The sequence below is a fragment of the Sorex araneus genome, chromosome 4 (genome assembly GCF_027595985.1).
Source record: "Sorex araneus isolate mSorAra2 chromosome 4, mSorAra2.pri, whole genome shotgun sequence".
Classification (NCBI taxonomy): domain Eukaryota; kingdom Metazoa; phylum Chordata; class Mammalia; order Eulipotyphla; family Soricidae; genus Sorex; species Sorex araneus.
Window position 1 is genome coordinate 66,523,621 of NC_073305.1, and position 19,528 is coordinate 66,543,148.

At 42.3% G+C, this 19,528-nt stretch overlaps 2 protein-coding genes across 3 annotated transcripts in view; both read right to left on the reverse strand.

The window, feature by feature from the left end:
• EOGT (EGF domain specific O-linked N-acetylglucosamine transferase) overlaps nucleotides 1-6,533 on the reverse strand; it is a 39,889-nt gene extending 33,356 nt beyond the window's left edge. The window contains exons 1-5 of one of the 2 annotated variants that reach the window (XM_055135592.1): nucleotides 6,423-6,533; nucleotides 5,670-5,877; nucleotides 4,765-4,820; nucleotides 1,739-1,962; nucleotides 379-479 (exon numbers count right to left, since the gene is read on the reverse strand). In XM_055135592.1, the coding sequence (XP_054991567.1) occupies nucleotides 379-479; nucleotides 1,739-1,948 (311 nt within the window). In that variant the 5' untranslated portion in view covers nucleotides 1,949-1,962; nucleotides 4,765-4,820; nucleotides 5,670-5,877; nucleotides 6,423-6,533. Of the gene's footprint in view, nucleotides 1-378; nucleotides 480-1,738; nucleotides 1,963-4,764; nucleotides 4,821-5,661; nucleotides 5,878-6,422 lie in introns of both variants that reach the window. The other variant, XM_055135593.1, reaches the window with a different exon arrangement.
• A 9,495-nt stretch (nucleotides 6,534-16,028) lies between these two features.
• The window catches only part of TMF1 (TATA element modulatory factor 1), a 34,321-nt gene continuing 30,821 nt past the window's right edge, over nucleotides 16,029-19,528 (reverse strand). Inside the window, exons 16-17 of the mRNA XM_004612786.3 lie at nucleotides 19,155-19,280; nucleotides 16,029-17,810 (exon numbers count right to left, since the gene is read on the reverse strand). Coding sequence (XP_004612843.2) covers nucleotides 17,667-17,810; nucleotides 19,155-19,280 — 270 coding nt within the window. The 3' untranslated portion in view covers nucleotides 16,029-17,666. The remainder of the gene's footprint in view (nucleotides 17,811-19,154; nucleotides 19,281-19,528) is intronic.

Below are 19,528 nucleotides of genomic sequence, written 5' to 3' on the forward strand. Positions count from 1 at the left end.
AAATATATGATAAAAATGAAGTGAGGAACTGAAGACAATAAAGTGTTTATTACTCTATTTCCTTTTCCCCACTATGCTTGACTGCATTGAAATATTTTCATATCAAAGTGTATTTTATATCATATTTTATATCAAATCCTACCTTCTAGAACTATCAATCTATCTTCATAAGTATGTCGGGGAAAAATGTTTCTCCACGTGTCAGAGGAAATGAGAGAGGGAAAGATTAGTCAAGTTAAGTTCATGATTGAACAAGCAAATTATTACCTAAAGGAATTACTATCTGAAACAAAAATTCTAGTTGGGCATTGGGGCATTGCATATAATGCAGAGCTAAAGATGACTTAGCATGGAGAATTATGGCAACTGCAAACTTACCATCCCATGTCCACATAGTTGCAAACAGGGTAACCAAATCTGAACTCTGGTTGGCAGGATTTCTCATAACCCCAGCAGTAGTTTAAATTCTCTAAGTGTTTCTAGAATGTAAGACACATGCATATTTAACTCATCTCTCTTCTAACATTGAAAAATGACTCCAACAATTTTCCCATGAAGAAAATAAATCTTTATAGAACTTTCACTTTTACAGTCTACAATCTAGTCAGTCACACAATGAAAATAGCCAGAGAAAGTCCTAAACATTGCAGTCTCAAAGTTCTTAAGAATTTTTCTTAATTATCACACCCCTTCCCTGCAGCCCTGTACCCTGTGACCTAACTAAAAGTCTAGATTTTACCTAAACAACAAGAAACCATTTAAAATGAAAACTTTTGAAGAAGACTAATCAAACTACCTTTCTCACTGAACATACTAAAGGTGGTCATATGGATTGGTATTCTTTTATTTTTTTGGTTGGGGGCCACACCCAGTGGTGCTCAGGGTTTATTTCTGGCTCTGTGCTCAGGGATCATGCCTGGCAGGTTCAGGGGACCACATGAGATGCCAGGGATTGAACCCTGGTCAGCCACTTCCAAGGCAAACACCCTACCTGTTGTACTATTTCCCTGGTTCCTGAATTAGTATTCTACCAACAAAAACCACAGGAGCTAAATTGAATAGATCGATTTTACTCATCAGTCAGGAGTAGCAGAGTCCCTACAGGAGAGGGGGGTTCTCTGAAGTCCTTAAGAGACACAGCAGCTGCTGTTGGCCAGGGAGTGAGAAGGCTGTTCTCCAAGATAAAGGGAGCAATGCGGATCTTTTCCCAGGTTTCTTCTCCATAAGCTTCCTGTGCTGGCACCATGGGAAAGGAAGCGTCTCACAATGCCCAGCTTTGATCTAAGAGCATTTTGGGAGACATCTTAATGGGTTACAATTTGAGGCCTTTCCAACAACTCTACAACTGGAGGAATACCACAGTAACCTCTTAATTAGGAGGAGGCAGACGCGGAGGTGTTGCTGAAATTAGGTGCTAAGAACCTCTTTTAAGTGCAGTTTTAAAAATAAGAGGTGAGAAAGCTCATGGTCACATGTAACTAGATACTCTTTTCAGCATAAAATCTGTTCCACTTCATTTACAGAGTGTTTTCCTAGTGAAGTCAATTTAAACCTCACATGGGAGTAGGACATGAGGATGGTGAAATTCAATCACTTGGAAGCTATGAAATATGATGATTGATTTGACTGCCACCACAGAGGGTATCTACCTTAGGCTCAGGTTATATTGCAGAACTGGTATAATAGCCCACCTGGCATCCTTGAAAAAATAAATAAGAGGAGAAGAAATAATACCGACCTTATAAGGACACTGTGCATCTTCCTTACAGAGTGCGGCAATGTGCCCATTGTTGTGCAGAAAGTAGGGGATGTGTTCTTCTGGCAAGTGGATGCTGGGGTAGTCAAAGAGAAGGGCATCTGCACTGCCCTTGGCATTGGGAGGAGACTCATCTTGACCACTCAGTGGGACTTCATGAAGCAGTACTCCAAACACAAACAGCATTAACATAGCAACTTCCAAACCTAGAGAAAAAATTAAACCTACCTCTGTTAAGGTCTAGCCTTTGAAAGGCAATGGGGGTTCGGGAAAGGTGAGGGGATAGGATAGCAGGTAGGGAGCTTGTCTTGCATGTGGCCAACCCAGGTTCAATCCCCAGCATCCCAGATAGTCTCCTGAGCACTGCTAGGAGTAATTCCTGATTCAGAGACTGGAGTAACCCCTGAGCATTGCCAGGTGTGGCCCCAAATCCCAAAAGTAATCAAAAGGCAAAGGGGTCACAGACTAAAGCACAAGTACAAAAAACTCAGCAATATCACTGTGTAATGTTTTCTATTCAGCATTTACTACAAACCTATTATGTGCCAGAAATTGTGTAAGGATCTAGACATACAGACACGAATAAAACTAAAAGGACCCTTGCTTTTTTTTTTTTTTTCCAGGAAATGGGTGCCACATTCAGCAGTGCTTACTCCTGGCTCTGCGCTTAGCAGTCACTCCTGGTAGGCTCAGGGTGCCAGGAATCAAATCCAGATGGATTTCATGCAAGGCAAGCAGGATCCCTGCTATACTATCCCTCTGGCCCCAAAAGACCTTACTGTAATGGAGCTTATAACCCAATGTAGCACTGTAACACGCACTGTCATCCTTTTGTTCATTGATTTGCTCGAGCAGGCACCAGTAATATCTCCACTGTGAGACTTGTTACTGTTTTTGGCCTATTGAATACACCCTGGGTAGCTTGCCAGGCTCTGCCCTGCGGGTGGGATACTGTCGGTAGCTTGCCGGGCTCTCTGAGAGGGACGGAAGAATCGAACCTGGGTCAGCCGAGTGCAAGGCAAACGCCCTACCCAAATCCAATGTAAGGAATGCAAAATAGACAAAGACATAAATAAACAACTCCAGATGTTGACAAGTGCTAAGAATCACATGAAACATAGCAGGCAAATTTCAGAGATACAGAGGTTTAGGTACTTGTCTTGCATGCGGCCAACCTGGGTACGATCCCTGGCACTGCACAGTTCCCTAAGCACTCGAATTAAACTTCCAGCCCAATTGGCCAAGAATTGCTGGGACTAACCCCTAACCCCTGATGGCCGCTTGGAGGTTCCCCCAAAAGTTCATCATCGCAATTAGCCTAAGGGAACATAGTATGTGCTCTTTTATGTTACAAGGATGAACCAGTGGACATGCCCTTGTGAAGTTTACATTCGTGTGTATAAAATAACAGCCTCTGAGGGCAAAAAGATAGTTCAGCATGGAGGAAAATTGCCTTGCACATGGCCAATCTGAGTTCAATCTCTGGCATATCATATGGTCCCCTGAGCACAATCAGGAGTTATTTCTAAGTGCAAAGCCAGAAGTAACCCATGAGTAGCACCAAGTGTGACCTCCAACAACCCCCCCAACCCCCCAGAAAAAAGGAAAGAAAGAAAAGAGCAATTTTTGATCCTAAGAGTTAAGACTTAGAAAACTCCAGGGGCTGGAGCGATAGCACAGTGGCTAGGGTGTTTGCCTTGCACATGGCGAACACAGGTTCGATTCCCAGCATCCCATATGGTCCCCCAAACACCGCCAAGAGTAATTCCTGAGTGTATGAGCCAGGAGTAAACCCTGTGCAATGCCAGGTGTGACCCAAAAAGAAAAAAATAAAGACTTAGAAACTCCAGAAGTGAAATCCAAGCAGTTTTTCCCACAGTTTGGCATTAACTCCTTGCTGATATCGCTTAACATGGTGGAAATACATCACATTGCAACCTGATGCTATTAACCCCATGTAGAACTGTAGCACTGTCGTATGTAGCACTATCATCTCATTGTTCATCGATTTGCTCGAATGGGCACCAGCAACGTCTCCATTGTGAGACTTGTTACTGTTTTTGGCATATTGAATATGCCATGGGTAGCTTGCCAGGCTCTGCCGTGCAGGAGGGATAAGGGCTTAAATCTCTTGGACAAGATTTCTGCTTTATAATTCAGAAAATAAGCATGGTTTACTTTAGTGCTATCTTAGATATAACAGGGGGGAATGAGGGGCTGGAGTAATAGCACAGTGGGTAGATGTTTGCTTTGCACACAGCCATCCCATATGTTCCCCCGTGCATCGCCAGGAGTAATTCCTGAGTGCAGAACCAGGAGTAACCCCTGACATCGCTGGGTGTGACCCCCAAAGCAAAAAAATAAAGACTTGCTCCTTTAAAAAATGTTTTTAATTGGGCTGGAGCAATAGCACAGCAGGTAGGGCGTTTGCCTTGCACGCTGCCGACCCAGGTTCGATTCCCAGCATTCCATATGGTCCCCTGAGCACTGCCAGGGGTAATTCCTGAGTGCAGAGCCAGGAATAACCCCTGTGCATTGCCAGGTGTGACCCAAAAAGCAAAAAAAAAAAAAAAATGTTTTTAATTAAAAAATAAAAATAAAGTGAGGAGCTAAATAGTTCTATCAGTTGATATAACCATAATCCATATTAATTGCTCCCTGGCAAGGTCTGGCAGTGGGGATGGTGGAAAATTCAGCTTTCAAACCAGTCTTCATTAATAGTGGGAGAGGTGAATGGAGCCGTCAGAAACAGACCATTATGTTCACTCAAGCTGCAAACAGTGGGGACAGGAAGAAGAAAACCTTTGCCACCCTAGAGTGATGGGGGGTGAGGGAGGGGTGCTGATTTTCCCTGTAGGTGCCTCTGGAGACTACATTATTATCTACACATGAATGAGCATTTTTAGCTAGAACTTTTATCCAACATTGAACAGATGACAATTTTACAAAAGATAAAAATACATATAGTAACTGATTCTATATTTTTAAAATATTTGCTTAAAACTCACCTCTTTAATCTTCAAAACCACCCAGAAGCTGTTGTGAAGATTCAGACATCTAAAACCTGTCACAAATGAGACACATCACCTTAAAAAGAGGCTAAACTAGATTACTATCCAAGTGAACACTTTGAATTAAGGGGAAAATCTGAGAAATAGTTCAATGAGATCACCCCTATGCAGAAGGCCTAGCTCATTGGGTTCTTCCTTTTCCTAAAGAAAACCTGCTACCAAGTGTCAAGCTACAGAAAGCACTTTTAAAGTAGCATGTTAAGATTCCAACAACAAACGGGAAGAAGGGTCCACGTTTTAGGCATCAACTGGTCCAGGACAACACACACAGTATCAGAAAGGACAGGGGGCATAAAAATCACTGCATGAAAAAATCTGTTTTTCTTTTTTTTTTTTTTTCTTTTTGGCTGTCACACCCGGCGATGCACAGGAGTTAAATCCTGCCTCTGCACTTAGGAATAACTCTTGGTGGTGCTTGGGGGACCATGTGGAATGCTAAGAATTGAACCCGGATCGGCCGCGTGTGTGCAAGGCAAACGCCCTACCCGCTGTGCTATCGCTCCAGCCCAATTTGTATGTTTTTCACGGAAGTAATCCTACTCACTAAACCGCACCTAAGACTTATTCGTGCTCTTGCCTTAAGGTTCAGTAAACTGCACGAGCTTATCCTTTAACTCACCGTTCACTTTTAAAAGTCACTGATCTCCCCCCACCACCCCCGCACATAAAGTCACTGATAGGACCAAGTCCTGACCTTTCCAAGCCCATTGTCCTCAGCTGAGCTCTTTAGCCCTAACTCAGTTCACTGGTCCATGGCAATGCAGGAACACTTAGGTCGTGCGAAGAGGTCTAAAGACCTCGATGAGGAACGTGGTTTTTGCAGCAGGCACGTACCCACTTGCCTTATGCTAACGGGAAGTGGCGCGGGCTGCGTGAAACCACAAGCCCTGTCCTGGCCGCGGGCCTTCCCGGGCGTCTCTCGCTCCAGCCGAGGCCTCTCGAGGATGGGCGGGAACCGAGGGAAGTTTTGGTGGCTGCGTTACTTTCTCCTTCGGCGCAACGCAACCGGCTCTGTCCACTTGTGGATCTTGGCTTTGGAGTTCCACGGGCCTGGACGGGGGAGAGGACGATGGGAAGAGGCCGAGAGATGCCGAGAGGTGGGCCTGGGGCTGCAAACAGGAGAGGGACTCCCGCGGGTGCGATGCTGCACGCAATTGGCGGGTAAAGAGCTCGGCGCATGCCAGACTGGGGCTCCCGAGCAGCGCGTCCCCACTGGCGACCCGAGTGTCACGGTGAGACCATTCTCAGGTCTCAACCACGAAAAGCGGGAGGCTTCGGGGCGCAGAGACACCGCCCCCCACCCAACCCGGGGCCGTGCCCTCTCCGGAGTCAGCCAGGGTCCCCCGCCCCCCTCCACACCTCCAGACCCGAAGCGCTTGGGAGGACCCCGGGGAGGACGGCTCCGCCCGGGCTGGAGAAGCCGGGGACGCGGCAGCACCCTCGGCCGCGCCTGGCAGGCTCGGGGGAGCCCCACGCTCGGAGACAAGGGTCGCGATCGCCTCCCCCACACCCGCTGGGGAGTGGCGCCCGGGCCCGAGGCGGTGCGGGGACGCGGGCGCGGGGGAAGGCTCCGCCGAGCGCCGGGCCAGGCCCACCTGCAGCAGCCGGGCGATCCGGGGCTCCCGAGCCCGAGCCGGAGGACGGCGAGGAGGAGGAGGCGGAGAAGCTGCAGCTCCCGAGCCGCCAGGCGTCACAACCGGCTGCGGCCGCCCACCGGAAACCTCGGGCGCCGGGGCCCGGCCAGGGGGCGCCAAGGAGCGGGGACACCTCGGCGGGCCGGGCCGGGAGGCGGGTCCGCGCCCCGCGCAGGGGGCGGCCCCGAGTGGGACCCGGCGGGACGCGCGCGGCCGGGGGCCGGGGCGGGGGGCGCCCAGCTGCCGCCGGGGTGGGAGCCCCGGAGCCCTGATCGCAGCGCAGAGAGCAGCGGGGTTTCAAGCCGCGGAGCGCAGAGGGAAGAGAAGGCGCACACAAACGGGCCCCGGGGCAAGACCTCGGGCTCTTCTCCGGCCTCCGGAGGCGGGGTTTCCTTTTCTCCTCCATTCTTCGCTGTCGTAGACTGCACGCTGTGTTTGAGATGCCGCGTTGCCACGCCGCGCCCACCACCAAATGCACCCCCAAACGTCCCGCACACACGAAGTCCACGGGACCCCTCCTCGCGTTTCAGCCCGGTCCCCACGTTCCGTCAGTAGTCTGAGGCTAATGATGGTTTTCCTTGGATCTTGCTCCTTAATCCGGGCAAAGGGTGCCGTCCTAACTCAAATCTGGAGACTGAAAGTAGTTGTCACTTTCGGGGAGGTTGAGGGCACATCCGACAGTGCTCTCAGGCAGCTAACTTCCGCCTCTGTGCTCACGGGTCACTCCTCGAGGATGGGGACCGTGGAGGTGTCTAGCGCAAGGCAAGCTAGACCATCTCTCTGACGCCAGGATTAGCACTTTCTAAAAGATGAGGTTTCTTGCCTCCCTCCCTGCGGACCTAAATTCAAGTGCTATCCCGTGGAGTTGAAATTTTATTTTATTTTATTTTTTGGGTCACACCCGGCGATGCACAGGGGTTACTCCTGACTCTGCTCTCAGAAATTACTCCTGGCGGTGCTTGGGGGACCATATGGGATGCTGGGAATCGAACCCGGTTTGGTGGCGTGCAAAGCAAACACCCTATCCGCTGAGCTATCGCTCCAGTCCCCCAGGGAGTTGAATTTTGTCGTTAGTTTATCACGACAGATCCTAGACTCTTTTATCAGCAAATGCAGTCTAGAGGGTAACAGAACGGATTATTACAGATTCAATTTGAACAAATTAAATGAAGACTGATAACAAAATAAGCTTGATCATGAATGTGGCCACTAATAGAAATAATAACCATAAAGAAATACAAGTTCATTTTCAGGGACTTGCTTTCAAAAAAAATTATTTGTTTACCTGTGTTGGAATTGCTATAAATTTCATTAGTAATTAGTTTCACTGGGAATATTCTGTTTGGACTCTTCCTCCAGATAATAACAGTTTATTTATTTATTTATTTTGCTTTTTGGGTCACACCCGGTGATGCACAGGGGTTACTCCTGGCTCTGCACTCAGGAATCACCCCTGATGGTGCTCAGGGGACCATATGGGATGCTGGGATTCGAACCCGGGTCGGTGGCGTGCAAGGCAAACGCCCTAATCATTGTGCTATCACTCCAGCCCGATAATAACAGTTTAAATACATGTTACTTGGCATGGGCCTAAAGCACTGTATAGTATTCATCTTTTAAAAAAAAATCAAATCACTGTGAGATACAGTTATAAAGTTGTTGGGTTTCAGTCATGCAAAAAACTTCCTTTAAGAATACTACTGCTCGGGGCTGGAGCAATAGCACAGTGGGTAGGGCATTTGCCTTGCATGTGGTCAACCCGGGTTCGATTCCCAGCATCCCATATGGTCCCCTGAGCACCTCCAGGGGTAATTCCTGAGTGCAGAGCCAGGAGTAACCCCTGTCCATCGCCGGGTGTGATCCAAAAAAAAAAAAAAAGATAAAAGGCTTAGAGCTTAAGGCTGCAATTTTAAGATCAAAGCAGTTCTACTTGCCAACTCTAGCCAAATAACAACAAATATAACTAAAAGTATTGGAGTAAGTCTACTCGATAGCACCTAAGCTTTTAACTCATCTGACAGTAAAAGGAGGAAGTGATGTGAACCTCTTAGCCAAGTTCCGCAGACTGGCATGTAGGTGGGCAAGAGCTCCTGGCAGTTATCTCTTGGGACATAGGAAGGATCACTTCAGGGCAAAAATCTTCAGTGGCTCCTATCAAAACTCAGAGACATCTTCAAGACCAGAGGTCTAGTATGAAATTTCCCTTTTCCCCACTGTCCAGGGCAAAAGATCTTTAGCACACAAACAAGGAACTGGCTCCCCGTGCTTAACAATGATTTCTATAAAAAGACGGGATCCAGAACTCCATCAGCGACACCAATCTCATCTAGGCATTTTTTTTTCTCTATCATATCATTTGTTTCAGAGCCAAGATTTGGGGAATGACCTTAGTTTCCTCTCCACAGCAAATACCAAGATGTATATCTAACATGGCTCTCATGAGTGTGGTTCTAGTAAATCTTAAAAACTTATCTGAAATAGGCGAAGGTCTTTTGGCTTTGATGTCGAGGTTGGCTCACACAGTGGTTCTTGTGCTTTCTAATTTGAGGGGATGACTATGTTATTCTATTTGGTGAAGGCATCCCATAGCATGTTGGCCCAAGCAAAGAAAACTCACTGAATTCATCACCAGACATGTCAATAGTAAGTTGTTTTAGTTTTCCAACCATTTGATGTCATCTTGTTATTAAAAAGCTATTTCAGGGTCTGAGTACAGGAGTACAGGAGTACAGGAGATGGGACACTTATCTTGCATTTATCTGAGTACAGGAGATGGGACACTTATCTTGCACATGGCAGACCCAAGTTCGAACCCAGCATCCTATATGGTCCCCCAAACCAGCCAGGAGTAATTCCTGAGTGCAGAGTCAGAAGCAAGTCCTGGGTATTGCAGGATATGGCCTCAAACCTCTCTCTGTGTGTGTGTGTGTGTGTGTGTGTGTGTGTGTGTATGATGAATTTCAAATTATTTTCAGAAAATATTTAGACCAGGGAGAGTCTACTTCAAAAAGATGATCAACTTTTCTCAGATTTATTCTTTTGCTCATGAATGCCCTGCCACCTACACTAAACTCAAAATTGTGCCCGTGTAATTCAGTCAGTCTCACATTGAAACCTTCGTGCTACAATTTGGTGAAGCCAAGCAGAGTGGAGTTCTATTACTGTGAGCCAGCCCGAGGTCAGAAAACTTTCTGGTTAGTCAGCCAACAGGACCCCTTCCCCTAGGGTTGCAGACGGCGCAGTAAGGGGGCTGGAGTGATAGCATAGCGGGTAGGGCGTTTGCCTTGCACGCGGCCGACCCAGGTTCAAATCCCAGCATCCCATATGGTCCCCTGAGCACCGCCAGGAGTAATTCCTGAGTGCAGAGCCAGGAGTAACCCCTGTGCATCGCCAGGTGTGACCCAAAAACCAAAAAAAAAAAAAAAAAAAACAGACGGCGCAGTAAGTAAAGTGGGGAACAAGGGATGCAGCCTGCAAATACAGTGCATCTCTTGGATCAACCCCCACCAGCCACTCCGGGGATATGCCTGGCTTGGGTAAGGACTGGTCGATGCAGCTATCCGCGCCTACAAAGCACAGATGCTGGCATCTGCCAGCTCAAGGCAGTCAAGCTACACTTGAAGCCCTCTTGCTCTGCAGGGCGCAGAAATGGGTTCCCCACCATCCGAGTTCTTAAAGCGCCCTGAACTCAGGCTGGAGGGACAGAATACTCTTTGCAGGAAAGTCGGTTACACCCTGGCACAGATGTTCCAGATCTGTTGTCGTTTTTCACAAAAAAGAATGTTTAGGCACACAAATGGTGGAGCAAGTTGTTTTTACTGAAGGAAATGTAGAAATATGGAGAGAGGAAGAGGGAGATATGTTCAAGACAGACCACAGGCCTGAAAAAGCAAGCAAGCTGAAATTTTCTTAACACCTAATTTTTATCTCAGAGGTATTTTCATCAGATCACCTATTAATTATAATTTAAACAGCCTTTGGAATACTCAAGTTTTTATGTCCATGCTCTCACTTGTCTGATTACCACAGTTACTTAATAACTTTAATCACTTTAATAACTTAAGCATCTCCATCTCAATGGCCTCATGTCACCCCATCAGGTTGGTTAATGTTCCTTCTATTTCCAAGTTTTAGTTTTTTAGATAAATGGATAGAACTATTGATGGGACTGTGTAATCTTATCTTTCATTTGGTTGATGTGGCCTGCTAGAATGACTTGCATGTGTGGAACCCTCCTTGCACCTTTGGAATGATTCCTACTTGATGATGACGAATCATTCTTATATTAGATTTCATTTTGTGTCTATTCATGTGTAGCTTTTTAAAAAAAATTCTCATCTGGTTTTATAATTAGGATAAAATGAATGTGGAAGCATTCTTTTTGTTTTCTTATTATATTATTTTATATAAGGAGGAGAGTCAGCTATACCTAGAGGTGCTCAGGGATTTCACCTGGCACTGTGCTCAGGATCACTCCTGGTTGTGCTTGAGTGATCATATGTGGTGCCTGACATTGAAGTGATGTTAGCCTGTGTACAAGGCAAGTGCCTTACCCACTGTACTACCTCTCTGACTAAACAAAGGATAATTTAAAGCAGCAATAAAGGTAACTGTGATTTAAAAAAAAAACAGGGCTGGAGCAATAGCACAGCGGGTAGGGCGTTTGCCTTGCACTCAGCTGACCCGGGTTCGATTCCCAGCATCCCATATGGTCCCTTGAGCACTGCCAGGGGTAATTCCTGAGCGCAGAGCCAGGAGTAACCCCTGTGCATCGCCGGGTATGACCCCCCAAAAAAAAGCAAAGAAAAAATTAAAAATAAATAAAATAAACACAAGTACTTTAAATAATTTCTTTAAAAATATCCAACTAGAGGGGATATGGTGCTGCCAGCAGGTCAACCTGTACCTGCAGGGCGAGTGCATTAGAAGCCTGATGCTGCCTTCAGGCTTCCTGATACCCCAAAATTGCCACTGTGCCTGTGGTTGGACCCCAACAACTAGGGACCAAGTTTACCAAGAAATTTAACGGCCAAAAAAATAGGTTTGTTGGAGCCACACCCACAAACCACTTCTGGCTCAGCTATACAATTGGCCTTATTACAGAGACCCATAGATAAGTCTCAAAAGAGACCAAAAGTTACAGTTCATCTCAGGCCCGCACATGGCTGAACAAACTGAGGTAAATAGGAGGGTGGGTTGGTCTGGTGGCCTGCCCAAACAGAGCCCCCAGCAACCACTTGCTCCCATAATCCAAAATCACCACCATACTCCTGGCCTGACTCCACAATCTCAGAAGAGACCTCACCAAAATACAATCTGCTGAAAATTCTGGAATGCGGGTTTTGAGATTGAAATCTCCATACTTTCTCAGAGTTGGGGTGGGCTACCTCCCCCCACTTCCCAATACACATGGAAGCACTGGCAGTTACCCCCACAAACCAACTCCAGCACCACCCTGTAAGCTCTATTGCTGGCCTTGCGTCAGAGACCCCTAAATAAATCTTGAAAGAGATCAAAAGTCACAGAAAAGCCTTGACCCGTGTATAGCTGAACAGACCAGGGTAAGTTGGAGGGGGCCGGATTGGCCTGTGCCCACCCAAGCAGAGCCTTAGGCAGCCACCTGCTTCCACAATCCAAAATCACTGCCATAGTCCCAGCCTGACTTGACCATCTCAGGATGGACCTCACCAAGATACAATCTGCTGAAAATTTTTTAATGTGGATCTTTGTGCATCAAAAGCCCTGGCCCCGAGATACAGCAGCAAGTCCCAGAAGACACCACAGAAGTAGAGATCTCTCTGGGCCCCATACTGAGCCAATTTCACTGGGGCACCCCAGATGGAGCAAGAGCACTGTCCCCACCTACTCCAGATGACCAAGTAGCACCAGGTGCTACTCCCGGTGACCAAGAGCTTCCACAAGTAAGGCCCAGGTATGCAGGTTTCAGGACTGAATCTCCAGGCCGCATGGTGGCAGAGGACCCGGGGTCTCTGCCTGCCCAGCAGACTGGCTGTCAGGCCCACAATTTGCCTCCAGACGCCATGTTAGTGCACCAACATCCCTGGCCCAGAGACTCCCAATTGAATCCCAAAATGGATTAGAGACATCTCTGGAACCCAGACATTTACAATATAGAAATTTACACTTACAATCGTGGCCATGCCAGCTCTTATGATATTCAAAATGAGCAATGGAAAATAAATTATCTAGTCTGCCCTTTGCAGGTAGGCATGAATGGTGGTGGGAAATTTTAAGCAAAACATAATGCCCCAAATCAGAGAGAGAGTATTGGGGAAATTGTCTCCACAGAGGTAGGGTGAGGACTCAATGTGGGAGAGTGTATTCAGGGTTGGGGGGGTGGACACTGGGGACATTGGTGTGGAAAATGTGCACTGGTGGAGGGATGGGTGTTCCATCATTATATGGCTGAATCTCAAACATGAAAGCTTTGTAACTCTCATGGTGATACAATTTAAAAAAAAGTGATGTGTAGTTCATGCCCAATTCAATCAGCTTAATCAATGGTTGAACAAATCCTACATTATTTGAAAATATTTTAATTAAAAATTAAAAATAAAAAAATATTCAACTAGTCACCATGCTTGAAATTAGTTTCAAAATTAGCCTGGGTTCAAGAAGTACAAATAAAATATAAATGAGACCAAATAAGCCAGGAATTGTTGAACACTACCAATATTTTGAGGCTAGTACAGTGTATAAGGCCTTCACAGCATCCCCTATGGCACCTGAGCCCTGCCAAGAGTGATCCCTGAACACAAAGCTAGATGTGAGCCCTGAGCACTGTCTGTTGTGCCCAAACTCCCCTGACCAAATATTTTAAGGAGTGTATAGGGATTCAAAGCCTTGCAGGCAGACATGAGGCCACAAATTCGACTGTGGCACTGTCATATGCAATGAGTGTTATCCCAGTGCCACTGCCATTTAATGACCCCAAACAGCAAACAAAATGCACAATCTCCTGTATACTATGCACATCACATAGTGTGCACATCATCACTAAAACTGTGTGACTCCCAGCAAGCACAGCAAGTCAGGTGGACAATCCCCAGCAAGCACCACAAGTAATCATAAGCAAGTGTGAAGCACTTGCATATGTCAAATACCACAATTAAAGCATATGATCCTGGTGAGCACTGCAACTAAAGTGTGTGAGCCCATCAACTAAGTGGATCAACTGCAAACAGTCCCAGGTCATAGCAACAACAACAAAAAAGCAAAAAACAAAAGCAGGCAAGAAAAAATTTAAAGCTGTAAAAAAAATGGAATATTGTGTGCATGAAGCACTATCAACAGTAGTGTTAAGTTACAGTACCTCAAATAAAATTATTTTTAAAGCATAAAAACTAAATGGAAATTAAAAATGGATAGCAATTAATTATACTAAACAGAAAAACTTCCCATTATTCTGTTTAGTATTATTTTAAGGTCCTAAATATTAATTAGTTTACATGAGGGTGGATCAGTGGAATAATCCTAACAAATACTAAAAATTAAATCCCTGTAATACAGTTATAGATTATGCAAATATTGGGTTATTTCATATTTTGACAAAAGGTATTTAAATGTATTTCTATAATTTGATTTGCTAAAATATCAAACAGATGTTTATAAAGGTATAACTTAAAAAGTTCTTTAAAAGCTCAGGTTCCGAGGGCCAAAGAGATAATATAGCAGGTAAGGAGCTTGCCTTGCACACAGTCAACCCATGTTTGATCCCAGCACTCCAGATGGTTCCCAAGTTCTGCAAGGGCTTACCCCTGAGCACAGAGCCAGAAGTAAACCCTTAGCACTGCCAGGTATGGCACAAAGCCAAAAAAAAGAAAAAAGGTTACAGAGTTCAATAATAAATATACAATGTGAATTAGAGAAAATTATTTAATGTTATATGTTAATAGAAAAATGTTATGTTTAGAAGAGTATTTTCATACTGATTTAGGTTTGAGGCTTTTTGAGTTTGTTTTTTGGTTTTTTAGGTGCTCAGGGATTCACTCCTGACTTTGCCCTGGACCATATGTGATGCTGGGGATGGAACCCAGGTTGGTTGTACTCTTTCTCCGTCATATTTTATGTTTAAAGATACAAAAAAATAATTACAATAACTCCCAGTTTACTATAATAATTATAATGTTTTCAAAAATACATCTTCACTAGAAAAACTATTCTTAGTACGAATCACTGTCACTGTCATCCCGTTGCTCATCGATTTGTTTGAGCAGGCACCAGTAACGTCTCTCATTGTGAGACTTATTGTTACTGTTTTTGGCATATCGAATACACCACGGGTAGCTTGCCAGGCTCTGCGATGCGGGCGAGATATTCTCGGTAGCTTGCCGGGCTCTCCGAGAGGGACGGAGGAATCAAACACAGGACAGCCACATGAAAGGCAAACACCCTACTGCTGTGTTATTACTCCAGCCCCTTAGTACTAATAGTATTTAATAATATAACTCACTTAAAGTGAGTTTATCCTCACTTTCTTAAAAAGGGAAGCCAAAGCTCCGTAAGTTAAATTTTATTTTGGGGCCACACCCAGTGGTGCTGCAGGCTTATTCCTGGCCCTGAGCTCTGCGAAGAGCACACAGGGCCCCATTCCTGGCCTGGGGGACCAAATGTGATGCTGGGGATCAAATCCAATCAGTTGCATTCAAGGCAAGTGATTTATCTGCTGAAATGACTAATTATATTCTCAACATTATCTTCATTCATTAGTATTAATAACTGTTAAAAATAAAATACATTACCATTTTATAATCTTTATTCAAATCAGTTCCATGCTAATTATTTATATTTTCATTTAGAATTAAAATATAATTAAAATTCTGTCACTGCAACTTTAATCATACTGTTAGCCCTTTACAAATATAAAATTTAAGGTGTAGTTCAAAACTAAATAGGGGAAATTAAATTTTTAAAAAATGAAAATGAAGTATTATGACATACTGGAATGTAAATGTATACACACTCAACAAATAGCAGGAAAACAAAATATTCACTTACTTTCTCTTTTTTCTTGTGGTTAATATCTAAGTACTTATACACATAGACTTTCAATAAGCATTTGAATAAAAATTTTAATAAATCAGTTGAGAGATCATGAGACAATGTTTTTCAAAATGTTCTTTTTCAGTTACTTAACTACAAAAACTTAGGTTTCTGTAGTTAGGAAGAAATTTTCTCTTAGGTATCTTTAATCAAAAAATAAATACTTTGTGGTAAATCCTGATTGGTAAATACAGCACAATTGGAAATCCTCAAAAAAGGAGGCAGAGAAAAAGCTAGAATGTTTCAATTTAGCCTCCAAAATTGGAAGGATGCTTCCAGTCTATACTCAAACAACAATAATTATGCCTCCTTTACTGTTTTTGTATTCTTAAAGTTATGATTTATTCTGTTTTCCTGCAATAATGGAAACATCTGGTTACAAACTTTTCTTATTCATTAAAGTGTAAGTATTATTTTACTGAATATAGATAGTAAGCTTTATTGACAACGGCAAAATACAGCTTGACAACAGAAAAATAAAGCAACCAATACTCGTTCAATATGTATTTTGCCACATTTTTTACTTCAAAAACTGGTTTTATTCTTTTTTCTTTTTCAAAAACTAAGTATTGTCCTTAGCAATAAAAATAATATGTGAATATCAGTTTTCAATTTGTGAATAAAACATATGGTAATTATGGTAAGGCCCTTAGGTACCTTATTTCACATTTTTATATTAAGCAAATTGAAAATCAACTTAATATTTTTAAGTTGGCTCAATTATATTAATGTAAGAATAAAGAAGAGATTTTTAACATTATGAAACTGAAAATTATACATTTTATTTCCAATGTTTACAACTGAAGGGGCTATTTCATCACATATGGATATTTTAAAAGAATAATTTCGCAATTCCCAAGCTTCTAGTTTCAAACAACTGGTTAAGAGTTTTGTAACTTAATTTTTTAATTCTGTACATTTCTTATTGCTATCAGGCTTGTCATTCCCTGTAAGCCCTGTGAATATTAAAAAAAAAAAAGCAACAAAATGCTATTACACTATTTTTTGCCCCTATAACATAGAAACTTAGAAAGAATATTAATGATTTACATATATCATCTGGAATACAGAAAAACAAAAATATGAGGTCACTTGAGTTGCCCTGAAAAGCATTCCAAATTTGTCGCTAAAAATGTAACAAAACTTAAATAAGAGTTTTTATTTTTACATAAAGGCAGCATAGCCATTTTCAAAGCTATTCCACACTATTCTCATGTTTCTACGCTTAGAGGAAAAAATTATAAACCACACAGAAATGAAAAAGGCCAAACTTTGTTATGGATAGTCAATAATACCAGATATTCACATTTAGTGTGCTAAAAATAATGACTTACAAAACGTAAACCTTAAAATTTAGTTTTAAGGAGAAAATATTACTCATAATTTTATTTTGATTTTTATAGGAATGTTATAAAGCACTTAAATATTATCGGTATCACCACAAAATCACTGATAAAAATTTCCACTAACCAGTTATATCTAGATAACTGAATAGCTTTTAACTTTCTCCAGATAGGTCCCAAAACTTGAAGATTTCATTGTGAAATCTGGGTGAAATAAATTTTCATGCCACAAAAAAAGTGCAAGTTTTTATTATTCACCCATAAACATCAGTTTCAGTGTGATGTTTATTTTAAAAGAAAATCATTAGCTCAAAAATTTATAACCATAAGTTTAATTATCTTACTTGAACATTTAATGTCCATTTTCCTGAATAATTAGATATGCTGAATATTTAGATGTAAAATATTTTGAAGCTTTGATAGGTTAATGTCACTCATTAAATGCTCTCAATATATACAAACACATAAATTATAGATATGTTTAGCTATATATCTATAATACACATATGAACACCATTCTTCCCTAATCATATTGATGAGGATCAAGTAATAAATCTGTGCTATTCAAGGCAAAAAAAAGATGCTTTAAAAAATAAATCTTTAAAGAAAAGCTTCAAAAATAAAGTTCAAATATTGCATAAAATAATTTAACTGCAAATATTATGTACTATAAACTTTTGTCAGCTTTTGAATTCTACATAAATTTCACTTTCTAATTCTGTGAAAGAATTTAATGGGAGTTTGTATTTAGATATTCACTGTTTACATTCAGTTTGATGGGAATGTAGTTTTCAGAAGTTTAGCTGAGTCTCTGTCTCAAAAGTTCATCTATTTGAGTTTTATACATATTTTTTACATCTTCAAGATCTAATCGAAGTTCTTCTGCTTCTTCTGCTTTTTCTCCATACATCTGCAGAATAGTGTTGTATCTTTGATCTAAATCCTACAAAATATTAGTTTACAATGTTAAAAATAATTGCATAGAACACCTTTATTATATTAGCATAAATGAGTCACCAGTAGAACAATTTACATAAAATCATACAGTCATCATTTAGAAAAACTAATTCACATTCTAGTCTGTAAGAATGATTAGCAAATATTAGACAAAAAAAAAAACCCCACAAATTTAAAAACCTATGAGAGGGGCTGGAGCGATAGCACAGGGTGTTTGCCCTGCACGTGGCCGACCCGGGTTGATTCCCAGCATCCCATATGGTCACCTGAGCACTGCCAGGACTCATTCCTGAATACAGAGCCAGGAGTGACCCCTGTGTATTGCCGGGTGTGACCCAAAAAGAAAAAAAAAAAGGACCTATGAGAAAATGGCTATCAATTTTACCAAGTCTTTCCACTAAATCTATAATTCTCCCTATATTTAACTTAAATCTGTCTTTTCTTCCATTGGTATAAGCATACCTGATGAAATTTTAGTGTTATTGGTGACTACTGAAGTTGTGATTTAAGTATTACCTAGTATTTATTTTATAGGAAAAAACAAAAGAAAATATGTTCCATTATGTCCTAATAATGACTAATAATACCAACATACTAAGCATGATCATATATACAACATTCAAAAAACTAAAATACTAGATCATGTAAAATGTAATACTATAAAAGTGTCTTGGCTTAAAAAATCTAGCTATTTTCCTAGACTAGGACTAAGAACAACTGAAAAACAGTACAATATTACATGCAAGAGTCATCTTCAAGGGTATTTACTTGAATATCAATTCTCTATATTCTTTAGATAAAACAAACATATGAATTGATATTCATTAAAAATATGAAATTAAGGGGCTTTAGAGAAAGTACAGTGGGTAGGGTGCTTGCCTTGTATGCAGCCAATCAGGTTTTAATCCCTGCTACCTCTCAGGTCCCTGGAGCCCCACCAGGAGTGATCCTGAGTGCAAAGCCAGGAGTTAGTCCTGAGCGCCAGTGGGTGTGACTCAAAAATGAAAAATATATATCACTGTATCACTGCATCACTGTCACCCTGTTGTTCATCAATTTGCTTGAGCAGGCGCCAGTAACGTCTCCATTCGTCCTAGCCCTGAGATTTTAGCAGCCTGTCTTTACTCATCCTTTCCAACAGTGCTGCATTGGAGGCTCTTCCAGGGTCAGGGGAATGAGTCCCATCATTGTTACGGTTTATGGCATATCGAATACGCCACGGGGAGCTTGCTAGGCTTTGCTGTGCAAAATAAATAAATAAATAAATAAATAAACATTAAAATTAAGTATATTCAAATATCTTGGACTCATCTCAGTGACAAATACTTACTCTTAGCTGAGTTCGAAGTTTGGGTATCTCCTTCACTTTTTCTTCCAGTTCATCATTTTGGTTCGTTAATTTAACTAGCTCTTCAGCCATTATTGAACGAGTTTTTTCTAAATTGCTTATTTCCAGCTGAAAAGATTACCACAAAATAATTTAAGCCAAAATAAAATTTAAGGGTTAGTTTAACATTCTGAGATTTGAGATATCATACAGGGTGGTAAGGTACATGTCCTGCAAGTGGCCCATCCCAGTTCTATCCACAGCACCACATATGATCCCTTGAGCATTGTCAGGAGTTGAGTCCTAACAGAGTAAGGAGTAATCCTGAGCTCCTCTGGTGTGGCCCCCAAATAAACAAAAAACATAAACAAACCAGC